This window comes from Zootoca vivipara, chromosome 13 (genome assembly GCF_963506605.1).
Source record: "Zootoca vivipara chromosome 13, rZooViv1.1, whole genome shotgun sequence".
Classification (NCBI taxonomy): domain Eukaryota; kingdom Metazoa; phylum Chordata; class Lepidosauria; order Squamata; family Lacertidae; genus Zootoca; species Zootoca vivipara.
Window position 1 is genome coordinate 40,891,604 of NC_083288.1, and position 13,837 is coordinate 40,905,440.

A 13,837-nucleotide genomic window follows, 5' to 3' on the forward strand; every position below is an offset into this window, starting at 1 on the left:
CACTGCCGCCATTTTGGAACTGGGCGGAGCATGCTCAGAAACGACTTTCAACACTGCTCTGCCCAGTTCCAAAATGGCCACTGCGCTGGAAGTCGCGCTGTGGCCATTTTGGAACTGGGCAAAGCAGCATTGAAAGTCACTTCTGAGCATTCGCCGCCCAGTTCCAAAATGGCCGCTGCGCCAGAAATCACTTCTGCGCATGTCCAGAGACTCCAGACATGCACAGAAGGAGCCTCCCCTGGTCGGTAAGTAAACCGGGGGGGGGGGGGAATCCATTTTTCCAGCTGGGAACGGCTGGAAAAACGGGGGTTTCCCGGTGAATATGGGAGACTTGGCAGCTATGTCCATAATACTGGAAGCCCAGATCACCCAATGAAGTTGGATAGTAGGGAATTCAGGGCAGGCAAAAGCAAGCACTCCCTCACAGAGCACACACTGAAACTCTGGAATTTGCAGCCACTGACCTGGACATCTTTAAAAGGAGATGGGGCAAATTCAGGGAGGATAAGGCTGGTTGATTGCTATGGTTAACAGGATGCAGGACTACACTGGCCTTTCAACCAATCCAGCAGGGGTCTTTTGTGCTTCTTATGATACTAACAATGGTTGATTCCAGATCCACATTTCAGAGTTAAAGTTAATTGGGGCAAGTCAGCTGTTACCTATCTTGCAAGCTTCTGGTATCTGTAGTGGGTGGTTGGGGAACGTTTGAGATGAAGTGGCTACTCAAGGAGCCTCTTGCCTAGGAATGGAGGTTCAAGAGTAAGGATTTCTTCATTCCATACTGGGTTAGGGCACAGCTATGTTGGAAGAGATCCATTTTTGTAAGAAGAAAGGAGTCCCGTGGCCACTCGGAGGGAGATTGGGCAACCTCTAGAATATAAAAATGATCTATCTAAGGCAAAGAGACCAGAGGAGAAAGGCAATTCCCACCCAGCAGACTGGTCATCTTACCGTCACACCTCCATTTATTTTATTTTATTTTAAAAATTATTCTGGGGGTAAGTAGGAAATCATTATATTCTATCTTGTGCTGTGATATTTGCTTCCATGTATTCATCTTTAATGGAGAGAACCCGGTGGGGGATGGGACACTTTGTCTCCTCTTGTGCCCTTTTATAGCAGCATAATTTTCAGAAAGCAGCGATACCCCCACTCGTTCTACCTGCACCTCTCTTGGCAGCACTGCTTTCCCTGCTTGTGGATGTATGTACAATGGGGGCTTTGAGACCATACAGTCAGGTGTGCCATTTTTTTTTAGTTTTCAGCACAATAAAGCATCAAGCATTAAAAACTTCCCCAAACAGGGCTGCCTTCAGATGTCTTCTAAAAGTCAGATAGTTGTCTATTTCCTTGACATCTGATGGGAGAGTGTTCCACAGGGCAGGTGCCACTACCGAGAAGGCCCTCCGCCTGGTTCTTTGTTATATCACTTCTCACAGGGAAGGAACCGCCAGAAAGCCCTTGGAGCTGGACCTCAGTGTCTGGGCTGAACGATGGGGGTGGAGATGTTCCTTCAGGTATACTGGGCTGAGGCTGTTTAGGGCTTTAAAGGTCCCTAAGAACTTTTCAACATTTCCCTTTTTATTCCTCCTCTCTGTAGTTTGCAAGACCCCAACATGCTGGCCTCCAAGGTCTCCTGCTCATTGCTGGCTCATCTGGCCATCCTTTTTGGGTTTCTTATGGTGCAGCCATGTGAAGGACAGTCCCAAGTAGCTTTTGAGTGGAAGCATATTGATTATCCAAAAAGCTACCCAACTTCCCACCCTGACACCTACTGCAAGCGGATGATGCTTCAGAAAGGGTTGACTCGATATGTTTGCAAGGACGTAAATACCTTCATCAACGACTTCCCTGTAAATGTGGTACAAGTGTGCAGAGGCAGAGGGATTCCCCATGGTAGTGACACCGATAGCACAGACTCCTTCGATATGGTCATCTGCAGATACACAGGTGGCCCGGCTCCTTATGACTGCAGGTACAGCGGCACACCTGCACACTTGCGCATTCGTGTGACCTGCACCGGCATTTACCCAACACACTATGTGACTCAAATGCGCTAGGCAATGTGTGATACAACTTGCTCTCCATTTACAGAAGCCAGAAGTCTGAGGATGCGTTGGCTACAATTTTATTTTCTGTCATGCTTTCTCCTCAATGTATCTCTGCAACATGCCCACAATATAAGCTTTTACTGCTTTAAAAGTTACTCATTTTCCCAGGGAATCCTGGCAACGTCGATCTTCAAGGAGCAGCTGTGGGAAATACCTTTGGATGGTGTTTCTTTACCCCTGTTCCATTAAACCAGGCTTCCTCAACCTCGGCCCTCCAGATATTTTTTGGCCTACAACTCCCATGATCCCTAGCTAGCAGGACCAGTGGTCAGGGATGATGCGAATTGTAGTCTCAAAGCATCTGGAGGACCAAGGTTGAGGAAGCCTGCATTAAACTTTCCCAGGTTTCCATCTTCTCAGTTCTCCCTTTCCTAACCAGGTATAGTGAACACACACACACACACCATAGGTGCCAAGTTCCGGATTGAAAAATCCAGGATCAGCAGCGCTGTGGAAAGTCACTTCTATGCACTTCTGGACATGCGTAGAAGCGACTTCTGATGCCGCTGTGCCCATTTCCAAAATGTCTGCAGCACCAGAAGTCACTTCTATGCATGTCCGGAAGTGCGTAGAAGCGACTTCCAGTGCCGGCACGGCAGCAGAAGAACATGGCCAACAGCAGGAGCTCCGTAATCCGGGGGATTACGGGGTATTTTGCCATTTGGGACACCTGCGGGAAACGGTAAGAAAATACGGGGGTTTCCCAGGGAAAACAGGGTACTTGGCAGCTATGACACACTCTCTCTCTCTCTCTCTCTCTCACACACACGTATGTATGTATGTATGTATGTATGTATGTATGTATGTATATAATCTGAACCTCATTTAACCTTTGAAAAATGCTGAGCTTTTGCTGAACAAATTAAAGCGGCATAAATATATTTATGGTTGGGTTTATGGTCTACAAGTTGAGCAAATCTGGCGCTGTCTGGTTGGGACCTGAGGCACCAAATCTCCATTCAGCCATGAAGCTCACCCGGTGACCTTGAGGCAGTCACTATCTCTCATGTCTAACCCACAGAAACCCACCTGTGAAATTACAGGCTTGCACCGTGCCTTCAAGTTGTGTAGCAGGGCATAGAATTATGTGTGCTACTTTAATATCTTGGGGTGGGGAGACACAATATATTGTAGATGGGGGGTTGGAGAGATTGATTGACTAAGATGAGCTTCATACCAGAGACTGGTTTATACATTGGTTTCTAGAGAAGGGAGAGAGTGTGTTGTGTGGTGGTTAGTTTAGAGCAAGCATCCCCAAACTCAGCCCTCCAGATGTTTTGGACTACAATTCCCATCTTCCCCGACCACTGGTCCTGTTAGCTAGGGATCATGGGAGTTGTAGGCCAAAACATCTGGAGGGCCGCAGTTTGGGGATGCCTGGTTTAGAGGGTCAGATAAGGATTGCGAAGACTTCAAATAATCACAGACATCCCCAGGTGAGCTCTACAGGATTGTTCTGAAAATATAAAGGAGGAGGATGGGGGAACAATCAATGTAACCTTGGGCTCCCTGGAGGAAAACAGGTGATATAAATGCAATAAATAAATTAAATAAATGTGGGGTGGATATGGATGAAGTCAGCCTCCCACTCCATCTAACTTGATGGTGCAATTTTACTTCCCCTCTCTCTTGCTGTTATTCTGAGGACATTTCAGAAACCCACCTGTGAAATTACAGGCTTGCACCATGCCTTCAGTTTCCTCACCTCAACAGAACTTACCTTGTCAAACTGGAATCCAACATTATGACTCAATCCTCAGCCAGAATTATAGGGGGCAGTTGCCGGGAAAGCAGTTGGTAGTTAAAGGGATTGAGACATCATCATTTCTAAGGGGGCCATCGAAAGGAGGCAGGAGAAGGCTGGGGAAGTACCACAAAATCTTGATTAGAAAGTTGAGCCTTTGCTTTATTTCACATTTGGCAAATAGCACACTTACCCTTCTACCAGTGTGTGCATGTGGAAGAAAACAACATCATAGACACTCTGGTCCTATGCAGCAAAAGCCACTTTTCCTGAAGAAAGCCAGCATGATCTAGTGCAGGCATCCCCAAACTGCGGTCCTCCAGATGTTTTGGCCTACAACTCCCATGATCCCTAGCTAACAGGACCAGTGGTCGGGGAAGATGGGAATTGTAGTCCAAAACATCTGGAGGGCCAAAGTTTGGAGATGCCTGATCTAGTGTGTGGATATGACTTCATATCCCTGCACAGTTGTGTAGCAGACTATGATAGGGGGAGGCATCTAGATATACTGGAAATCCAAAACCTCAGTCTGAATTTTGGGAGGGCTTCAGTGAAACTTCTTCCCTTCTTTCTCCTCTGGGGAGTGGAGGGCTGCCATGCACACCTGCAACCTCTTTGATGCTGTCAAAGAGCTGTGTGGTGCTCAGGTCAAGGTGATCAGCAGAGAGTCCTCCAGAGTGCTGGTAAGTTTAGCCGTCTTACCAAAATGCACCCCCCCCACCAAAAATAGCCCAAATGTTCCCACACATATGGCCATGAAAGTGTGATGACCACAGCCCAGCCTTATATTAACCCTAGATCATACTGAGACCTCATACTACCTGTCAGTTGAAGTGGCTTATGTTATGCATCCGGGGTATGGAACCTCAGGCCCAGGGCCAAATATATTTTCACACCACCCTCTCCCCAGCAACACACACTCTCTCCATATGCATCCCCCCTGCCAAGGTTTACTTCACACCAAACTGGCTTCAGTGGTGGACTAGCGGCTCTTGAATTTCGGCAGCACCCTGTGCGGTGCTAAAATTGGGGGGGGGGTCTTGTGCTCCATTCTATCACATTGTTTTGGTGCCCCCACAGCTCAGTGCCCAGTGCGACCCTAAAACCACCTCTACTGGGTGGAATGTGTCCTCTATCTCTGACAATGCTGAAAGGAGGCAGGAAGGAAGGGTGGGTGAATGGGTGCAGACACTAGGCTAATGTTCAAATATAAAATCCACATCTGTTGCTCTTCTGACTTTGGCCTCTGGCCTCGCCCACCACTGGCATGTGACTCCTGGAAGGGTGCCCAGAAAGGAACACAGCCTGGGCCGAAAAAGATTCCCCACTCTGTTGTACATTAACATTTGCCTGGTAACACATTTGAATAGGTATCAAGTAGCACACGGCAGCAAACGCCCGTCTACTGAGGTTCCTGGCTATTTATTATTCAATAAATTTGTTGGTCACTATCTTTTGGCCAATGCAACCCAAGGTGACTCACACTATTTTAAGCAATCAAACACCTACATCCATTAAAACCACCATTTAAGAAAATCTGAAAGACAGATGTATTTTTTAAAAGCTGAATCGAGACATCCCACCCATGCAAAAAGGCCACAAATAATTAAATTTGTTGAAAAAGTCCATTTTTGCCTGCTGCCTAAAGAAATGTAAAGATCACACCTGGAGAGTGCACTCCGTAAATGGGGACCCACTACTGAAAAGGCCAATTATTGTGTTGCCGCCTTCTGGACCTCCCATGGAGTGGGAACACAAAGAAGGTCCACAGATAATGATTGCAGAGTCCAGGTCAGTTCATGTGGAGAGAGACAGACCTTGAGGTATTGGGGTCCTAAGGCACATTAGAATTTATAGGTCAGAACTAGCACTTTGAATTGGACCCAGAAACTAATTGGTAGCCAGATGGGCAGGATTGGTACGATATACTCAGACCACCTTTCAAAGGGCAGATTTAGGGGAGTGTGACCGATTCAAAAAGGCAAGAGGTGGGGAACGCCAGATTTTGGCATCACCCAGGACACCACTGAAATTTGAGATGCCAAGGTCCGACACTGCCATCTTGTCCTGGTTAGCAACCTGGTAGCCAAATTCTGCACCAGCTGCCATTTCTGAACCATCTTCAAAGGTTCACTATGTATAGTGAATTGCAGAAATCTAACCTAGAGGTTACCGGAGCATAGACAACAGAAGTTAGGCTATCCCTAACTTCTTGATTCAGACTCTGGAGCAGGGTTCCCCAAACTTACCCAGCTTCGGGCTGGTTCCTCCGACGCCAATCGCGCGGCGGGCCGGAGGGCAGGGGAACGCGCTCCCATATGCGTGCACACTCGCTTTTTCTGGCACGGGGCGCCACCGGAAATGGCTTATGCGCATGTGCAGGCATCCTTTTCAGTGCAGTTCTGGGTCGCTGCGGCACCAGAAATAGCTTGAGCAGGCGGCGAGGGTCGTCGGGGGCTGCACAATTGGCTCACGCGGGCCGCATCCGGTCCCCGGGCCTTAGTTTGGGAACCCCTACTCTGGAGTCTTCTTCAACAGTTGGGTGGCCTTGAGAAAGGTGCCCTATTTCAGGCTAGCCCCCTTCACTGGGTTGTCATAAACATAAAGCAACACTGTTCCGTGTACACTGGTGGTTGGAAGGCAGGTTATCTGTGGAATAGACTGCACACATATGATCAGCATATGAGCCCTTTTTCTGGCCTACCAGTAAAAGATGCTATCAGGAACAAAGCCTTTTCAGTACCTTTAGAGCTCCCTCCCCAGGTAAATATGTATGGCCCTATCAAAACTAGTTTTTAAAGAAAACTCTGCAGACTTATTGTTATTCCAGTCTTTAGGTAATCAGTTATTGTTCTATGCTTGAAGCATTTTAGCTGCTTCTGCTTTTAAATTATTATACAGTGGTACAGCAAGACGAATTCCTCGCGCAACAAAAAACTCGCAAGACGAAAGCGTTTTGCAATGTTTTTGGTGACTCGCAAGATGAAGTTTTTTATGGCCGTGCTTCGCAAGACTAATGTTTACAGTGGTTTTTTGGTTGTTTTTTTTGCCGTGGCAAACCGCACTTCGCAAGACGAAATTACCGCAAGACGAAGCGACTTGCGGAACGAATTACTTTCGTCTTGCGAGGCACCACTGTAATTGTATTGAAAGCTTACTTGCCATTGTTTTCAGCTTTATATGTGTTTAAAAACATTGATTTCAGTGGTCTCCTATCAGTAATGTCCACAGAGTCACCTCAATATTTTGAAGGAGAAGGAATGAAAGAAAGAAAGAAAGAAAGAAAGAAAGAAAGAAAGAAAGAAAGAAAGAAAGAAAGAGCTCTAACGCTTTATTCCTTTATTACAGGTAGGTAGCCATGTTGGTCTGACGTAGTCGAAACAAAATAAAAAAATTCCTTCCAGTAGCACCTTAGAGACCAACTAAGTTTGTCATTGGAATGAACTTTCGTGTGCATGTACACTTATCTGAAGAACTTAGCTCTAAGGTGCTACTGGAAGGAATTTTTTAAATTTTGTTTCGACTTTATTCCTCATTCCACTGTATTTCTCATTTACGGGAAGCTTTGGAAACATGCAGCCAATGGTGCAATTTTTCAGTTGAAAGCCCTCTGTCCTCCTTTCGCCATCTATATGTTGCAAGTGCTTGAATTTCCCCCCTCTCCTGGCCTAACTGAAACCTATATAATAATTCAGACAGCATCTTGAGAGATACACTTGCTTCCGTAGAAAGTGGCATCCGTTACCTTGAGACTTCTCTGAACTTGGGTAAGTTGGAAGTGGACATTCACAAACTTGTGCCTGCTGTTTTACCCTTTAAGGAAACTGCACTTTGACTGTCTCATGTTTAAGGAAGCTTTCTCTTCTTCAGTAGGCAGAGTTGAAAGGATTTTTTCTCCCTAATATATATATATTCTCTCTCTCTCTCTCTCTCTCTCTCTCTCTCTCTCTCTCTCTCTCTCTCTCTCTCTCTCTCTCTCTCTCTCTCTCTCTCTCTCTCTCTCTCATTTCTGAATTGCCTTTTGTATGGACCTCAACCTACTATAAAAGCAACTAAAAATAATTTTTAAAACAGTCCAGAAAACAAGGGAGCATATTTACTAATGGATATCTTCTGTTGGGGCTCCTGACAGTATTGCCAAGTTTATGACATCTGGCATCTTTATTGTGTGATCTGATATTTGGAAGGACTGTGACCCAGTGGCAGACCACATGCTGTGCATGCAAAAGGTTCACTCACTGGCATTTCCATCTGGGACTGGGAAAAGACTCCTGCCTGAACCTCTGGAGAACCACTTCCAATCACTGGAAAGAATACTGACCCAAATGGACAAATAGCCTGCCTCGTTATTTGCGTGTGTAGACCCTTTAACCACCCGCAAATAAATTCAGACAAGACTCAAATTTTTGGCTTGGTTTTTGGCAGAATTTAGGCCACAACTTTATTGATTACAATCAAGTGAGAGGTTGCATAGGCTCTGGTTCGACTAGCTCCCTGCACCATTGCAGGTAGCGCTGACCCAGGACACACCATAGGTCAGCCTTGGGTGAACACCCGGCACAGTGGAAAGCGGGGTCAAGCCAGTCCACCAGCCAGGTGTCCCCCAGGACTCTGGCTCCGGGCACAACCCCTCTCAGGGAAGACCAACCAAGAGTCCCAGGATTCCTTTAACGGAATACCCATCGCATAGGGATGGCCAGACCGCTCTGCCACCCCTATCACCTGAACCAGAGCCTATCAGCAACCTTACAAGCTGTGACGATTTGCTAGGTGGCAGGCGAAACCCAAATGGCACCAGCCAATCAGCCAAGTGGGGAAAATTCCTGCCGTGCCCCTGTCCCAGCGACAGGCGACACACGACGGCATAGCAAGGTCAAGCGTGTGCAAGCCCTAAATATAGGGAAAGGTGGGAGGGTGTTCCGACGCACTGGCCCCAAAGTGGAAGCTCAGGGACACGTGCATGGGCTTAAATAGAGGTCCCTCGATAGAATTTAGCTGGCATCCCATTGGTCTGATTGCTCCCAGAATCGAGGAACCTCCATTTGGCCATCCAAACGTTCCCACCCACAACACAGGGTTTGGTTGCCAGGTCACACCGCAACACGTGCCCTCTTGGTTAGGGAGGACCCGATAAGGCTGCTCCCTAATCACTGTCTTCAGGTCGCTGCCAGCACTGTGCTTGGCTTCTCTGAGAATTACATCTTTAATGTTTTCTCCTCCCTTCCTTTTTTTTTCCTTTTTCTATATAAATATTACATACATGCCAAAAAAAAGAGTACAGTTACACAAATAATACAAGTTACCGAATACCAAAAAGCTACTAATAATAAGAAGAAAATACAAAAAATAAGAAAATGATACATATTGAAAAGAGAGAGAGAGAGAGAGAGAGAGAGAGAGAGAGAGAGAGAGAGAGAGAAAGAGATCAAAAGGAAAATGGAAAAAGTTGACTTCCTTTAACCACTATACAGTTTATATGATCTCATATCTTTAGTTGTTTGTAATCATTTTGCATTAATGGAGAGACTATTTGTTTACCTGTGGAATTTTTAATCTCTAGAGACTAAGCCAATTATAATTGTGGGAAATGACTTTCTTCATAAAATTTGTAAAGGCACCCCAGTCTCTCCTGATTTTTTTGCATCTTTAATATTCTCTAACAGTATAATAATAATAATAATAATAATAATAATAATAATAATAATAATAATTTATTTATATCCCGCCCATCTGGCTGGGTTTCACCAGCCACTCTGGGCGGCTTCCAACAAAATATTAAAATACAATCGTCTGTTAAACATTAAAAGCTTCCCTAAACAGGACTGCCTTCAGATGTCTTCTAAAAGTCTGGTAGATGTTTTTCTCTTTGACATCTGGTGAGAGGGCGTTCCACAGGGCGGGTGCCACTACTGAGAAGGCCCTCTGCCTGGTTCCCTGTAGCAGTGAAGTCCACCCACCTTAAATTAGTTGCAGAGCACACCGACAGTGGTGGCGCATGTCTTGGGGTGAAGCCACCCACCTGGCGCTAGTATCAATGCTGCTTTCCTGGGCATGGCTGGGACAGGGCAGTGGCACGGTTTGATCGACGCAAGCATATCAGCAGGAATACTAGATTGGTCTTGCCAGTGCAACCACATGGCCAAAAACGCTGCCACCCTGCCCTGCTCTGATCCCTTTCAGGTAAGTAGCAGGAATGCAGGTGCCAGGAGGACGGCTCCACCTTATCACACGTGCTACTCCACACTGAGCTGCTAAATCCTGTCTCTGAGTAGAACAAAGGTTCTAACTAAGACAAAGGTCCAGGGTATCACATGACAGTCTGTTCCTACACAGACAGACAGACAGACACACACACACACACACACACACAGAGAGAGAGAGAGAGAGTACCAGAGCTGAAAAAATGAAAACAGAATCATGAGATTTGGATTTGAGGATGGAAGATAGTTTGTTTATAGAAAGTGGCTTTGTGGGGGTATTATATTGAAGTGGCTGAAGTGAATACTGTTTATATACAGTAGTCAGATGAAGAATCAGAAGTTCTTCAATTTCTGAACTTTATTTTTTTCCCTCCCTCTCTCTCTTTCTTACTCACTTGTCTATTTCTTCTTCTTTATTTTTCTCTCTCTTTCTATGTTCCCTGTTTTTCTTTTTCTCTTTTTTCCTATGTTCTTATTGTATTTAGATCAATGTTTTAGTTTTGGTCAAAAAAAGGAGAGATATTTGATTTTTCTCTTTATAAATCCTAATAAAATGTATTAGGGGCAATCTGGGGGAGTCTTAACCTCTTCTGTCAAAACCCCAGGTTGACCAGAATTTACCCATGGGAGATTTTTTTTTAGGTAGTATTCAACTAAGTACTACTCAGAGTAGGCCTATTGAAATTAATAAACTTAAATTAGTCATACTAATTAGTTTCATTGGGTCTACACTGAGCAGGACAACTGTTGAATACCACCCTTTATTTGGCTAACACATGAATGCAAATCTGCTGAATTTGCACTTTTTAAAAGAATATGCGCAATGCATTTCTCCAACCAGAAATACTTATATTACAGAAATGCTTATATTAGGGTGAAGTGGGCATATGGGCATATATTCATGGAAATAACATGTAAAAATGCAATATATTAGAGAAAAGTGTTTTGAAAGAAATGTGCATTTTAGGCAAAACTGCAGACAAAAAAATGTGTATATTAGGAGAAATTGGTGCTAAAATGCTGCTGAATGTTATTGAGGACTTTCTAAATAAATCAATAAATTGCAAACAAATGTGGAAATGTGGAGAATGGAACTTAAAGTTGGGGGTGGGGGAGAAACATCCCTATCAGTGCCTCTTATTTTATTCCTTAAGAAATTCGCTCCCTGCTTTAAAAGATCCTCCTCCTCTTCCTTCTGCTCTACAGATTCAGCAGCCCCACCATGATCACCACCAAAGGTTCTTGCTGGCTGCTGCTGCGTTTGACCGTCCTCCTCGTGGCTGTGCTGGTGCAGTCCAGCGAAGGAGCAACCTACCGGGATTTTGCGAATAGACACATTGATTATCCGAAAACCAGAGCAAACAATAACAACGCCTACTGCAACTTGATGATGACTCGGAGAGGACTGAACAGGGGGTCCTGCAAACCCACGAACACCTTCATCAACGGCAGCCCTCGTACCATCCAGGCAATCTGCGGCACGGGGGGAACTCGCTACCGGGGCAATTTATATGACAGCAGGAGCCGCTTCCGTGTGATCGTCTGCCGCAGCACAGGAAGATTCCCCAACTGTAATTATCGTGGCAGGCCGCAGTCCAAGCGAGTCCGTGTCGGCTGCACAAATAGGCTGCCTGTTCACCTTGACAGACTCCTGTGATGGAACCCACCATTCATCCACAGGAAGCAGAAGTCTGAGGGCATTCTGTCAACCGTTGATTTCCCCTTTGCTTCCCTGCTTTCTCTGCCGCTTAACTTTGAGGGCATATCCACACTGCAGGCTTAAAGTGGATTAGCAAGAATTCCTTCCTACCAGGGAGCCCTGCAAAATGTAGACCTGAGAGGAGGGGGTAGGGTTCACTAACAAATATTTTTGGGCACCGCTTATTTGCTCATTCAGTTCTTTTTCTTTGCTTTCTGCTTTTTCCACAATGTACCTCCACAGTGCAGGTTTAAACCCGGTTTAGCAATAGTTCCTTCTCCCCAGGGGCCCCTGGGAACTCTAGGCTTGAGAAGCGGAACTATTCCTTACTCAGTCAGATCTTTTCCTATGTGGTTTTCAGGGTTTTGCCAAAAATGGAAAGATGCCAAAGAGGCACAACTTTGGCACTTTCAGTGGCTGGGTACGAAAAAGAGTAATCATAGAATGTGAAAGCTAGATCTGCTGAAATTCCCTCTTATACACAAGTGCTCAAGGTGTAGGGCACCTGCCCTCTTTTGCATCAGGTAACCCTGCTTTTATCTCATGATAATATCCCCTCTTCATCTCCTCCAGCATCCCTTCCTCAGCACCCTTACCTGGGAAGCATCATGCATTTCAAACGAATCAATTCGTACACTGAGATGAATCTGTGGCCCTCTAGTGGCCAATTGACCTTAACTCCCATCAGCCCAAGCTAGTATGATCCATCCACTGGTTATGGATGAGGGGAGTTATGATCCTGCAATATCTAGAAGGCCACAAAGCTCCCCGACAGCATTAAAGCTCCGCTTCACCCAGGCATGCATATTGCTTGATTTCGGTATACATCGTCACTCCCTTGCAGTGACTGGGAGCTGAAAGCATGAACTGCAAAGCAGATTCCCTTGCAAAGCAACGTTCTTAAGATAATTTTGCATGGTCCTATCGTGATGTCCCATTCTCACACAGAAGCGGTCATTTAGCACTGCAGTCATTGCTGCCTCCTTTTAATGGGGATTTCACCTTTCTTCAGATGTGGGGTATATTTGCAAAAAAATTTTTTGATGGGCATGTGTTCTATCTTCAGTGACTACTTCATTTATCCCTATGCAACCATCGCTGAACACAGGTCAATTATTCAAAGCTTGTTTTGATATCTGGAGATAGCTGCAACATCTCCATCTGTTGCCTTTGTTGCCCTGCAATTTTTACAATGGAACATCACACTATTCCTGCTTGTTCTCCTTATGCAATCAAGCTGCCCATATTGGCATTTAAGCCCCTAAAGAAAGTAGGACCCAAACATATGAAAGACCTTCTCCTTTCATACAGATACACTAGAGTGTACAAATTGGCAGAAGGGTCCCTCGTGGTAGCTCCATCGCCCTTGCCCGAGAGAAGACATTCTCTGTGACAGTCCCCAAGGTGTTAAATTCCCCTTTCCCCACAGGGATGCTTCTGACAACTGTATTACAAAGCTTTCATCCTATGCTGAAGACTCGTCTCTTTGCCCTGGTTTTCAACACCTGAGATATTTGTTTTTAGGAAAGCAAATCGTTTCAAATGGTTTTATTCTTTTATTGTTACATTGTGGATAAGCATATTGAGAAGATATGATGAATGTTAATGAATCACACTTTGTCCTACCTCCTCCAGTCTTAGCAAATATGTATCAATTTGTAGAAGCATTTTCTTTCATAAGCACCCTTGCTTTAGCATGCAATAAAATGAATTTTTGCAAATGCAAATACTGAAACGGTGTATCTGTGATCCAATAAGTTCTTAAGTGTGGAGGCTGTGGCGAACTCTGTAGTGTGGGCAATGCACTCTGCGCATGCCCAGAGAATTCATTCTTCTTCATTCTATGGAAGTGGCTACCTGGGAGGAGGGGAATGAGTACTTGTGTCTATGCAGCCTTGGGGTCATTTTCAACTCACAGCTGTCCATGGAGGCACAAGTCAATTCTGTGTCCAGGGTAGCTTTCTACCAGCTCCATCTGGTATGCTGGCTGAGACCCTACCTACCCACACACTGTCTCGCCAGAGTGGTGCATGTTCTGGTTATTGGACTACTGCAATACACTCTTTGAAGGTGACTCAGA

The 13,837-nt window shown here is 45.3% G+C and overlaps 2 protein-coding genes across 3 annotated transcripts; both read left to right on the plus strand.

The window, feature by feature from the left end:
* The first annotated feature begins 1,619 nt into the window (after positions 1 to 1,619).
* LOC118095279 (ribonuclease pancreatic-like) lies at positions 1,620 to 2,063 on the plus strand. Its single transcript, XM_035136387.2, has one exon. It carries the CDS (start codon positions 1,620 to 1,622, stop codon positions 2,061 to 2,063), a length of 444 nt encoding a protein of 147 aa, XP_034992278.2.
* A 5,011-nt stretch (positions 2,064 to 7,074) lies between these two features.
* On the plus strand, positions 7,075 to 12,797 carry LOC118095901 (ribonuclease pancreatic-like). 2 transcript variants are annotated; one of them, XM_060281789.1, is made up of 2 exons: positions 7,075 to 7,206; positions 11,265 to 12,797. In XM_060281789.1, exon 2 carries the CDS (start codon positions 11,281 to 11,283, stop codon positions 11,713 to 11,715), a length of 435 nt encoding a protein of 144 aa, XP_060137772.1. In that variant the 5' UTR covers positions 7,075 to 7,206; positions 11,265 to 11,280; the 3' UTR covers positions 11,716 to 12,797. The 2 variants fall into 2 exon arrangements, with proteins under 2 accessions (XP_060137772.1, XP_034993118.2); XM_035137227.2 differs by lacking the exon at positions 7,075 to 7,206 and adding an exon at positions 7,496 to 7,625.
* Positions 12,798 to 13,837: the final 1,040 nt, after the last annotated feature.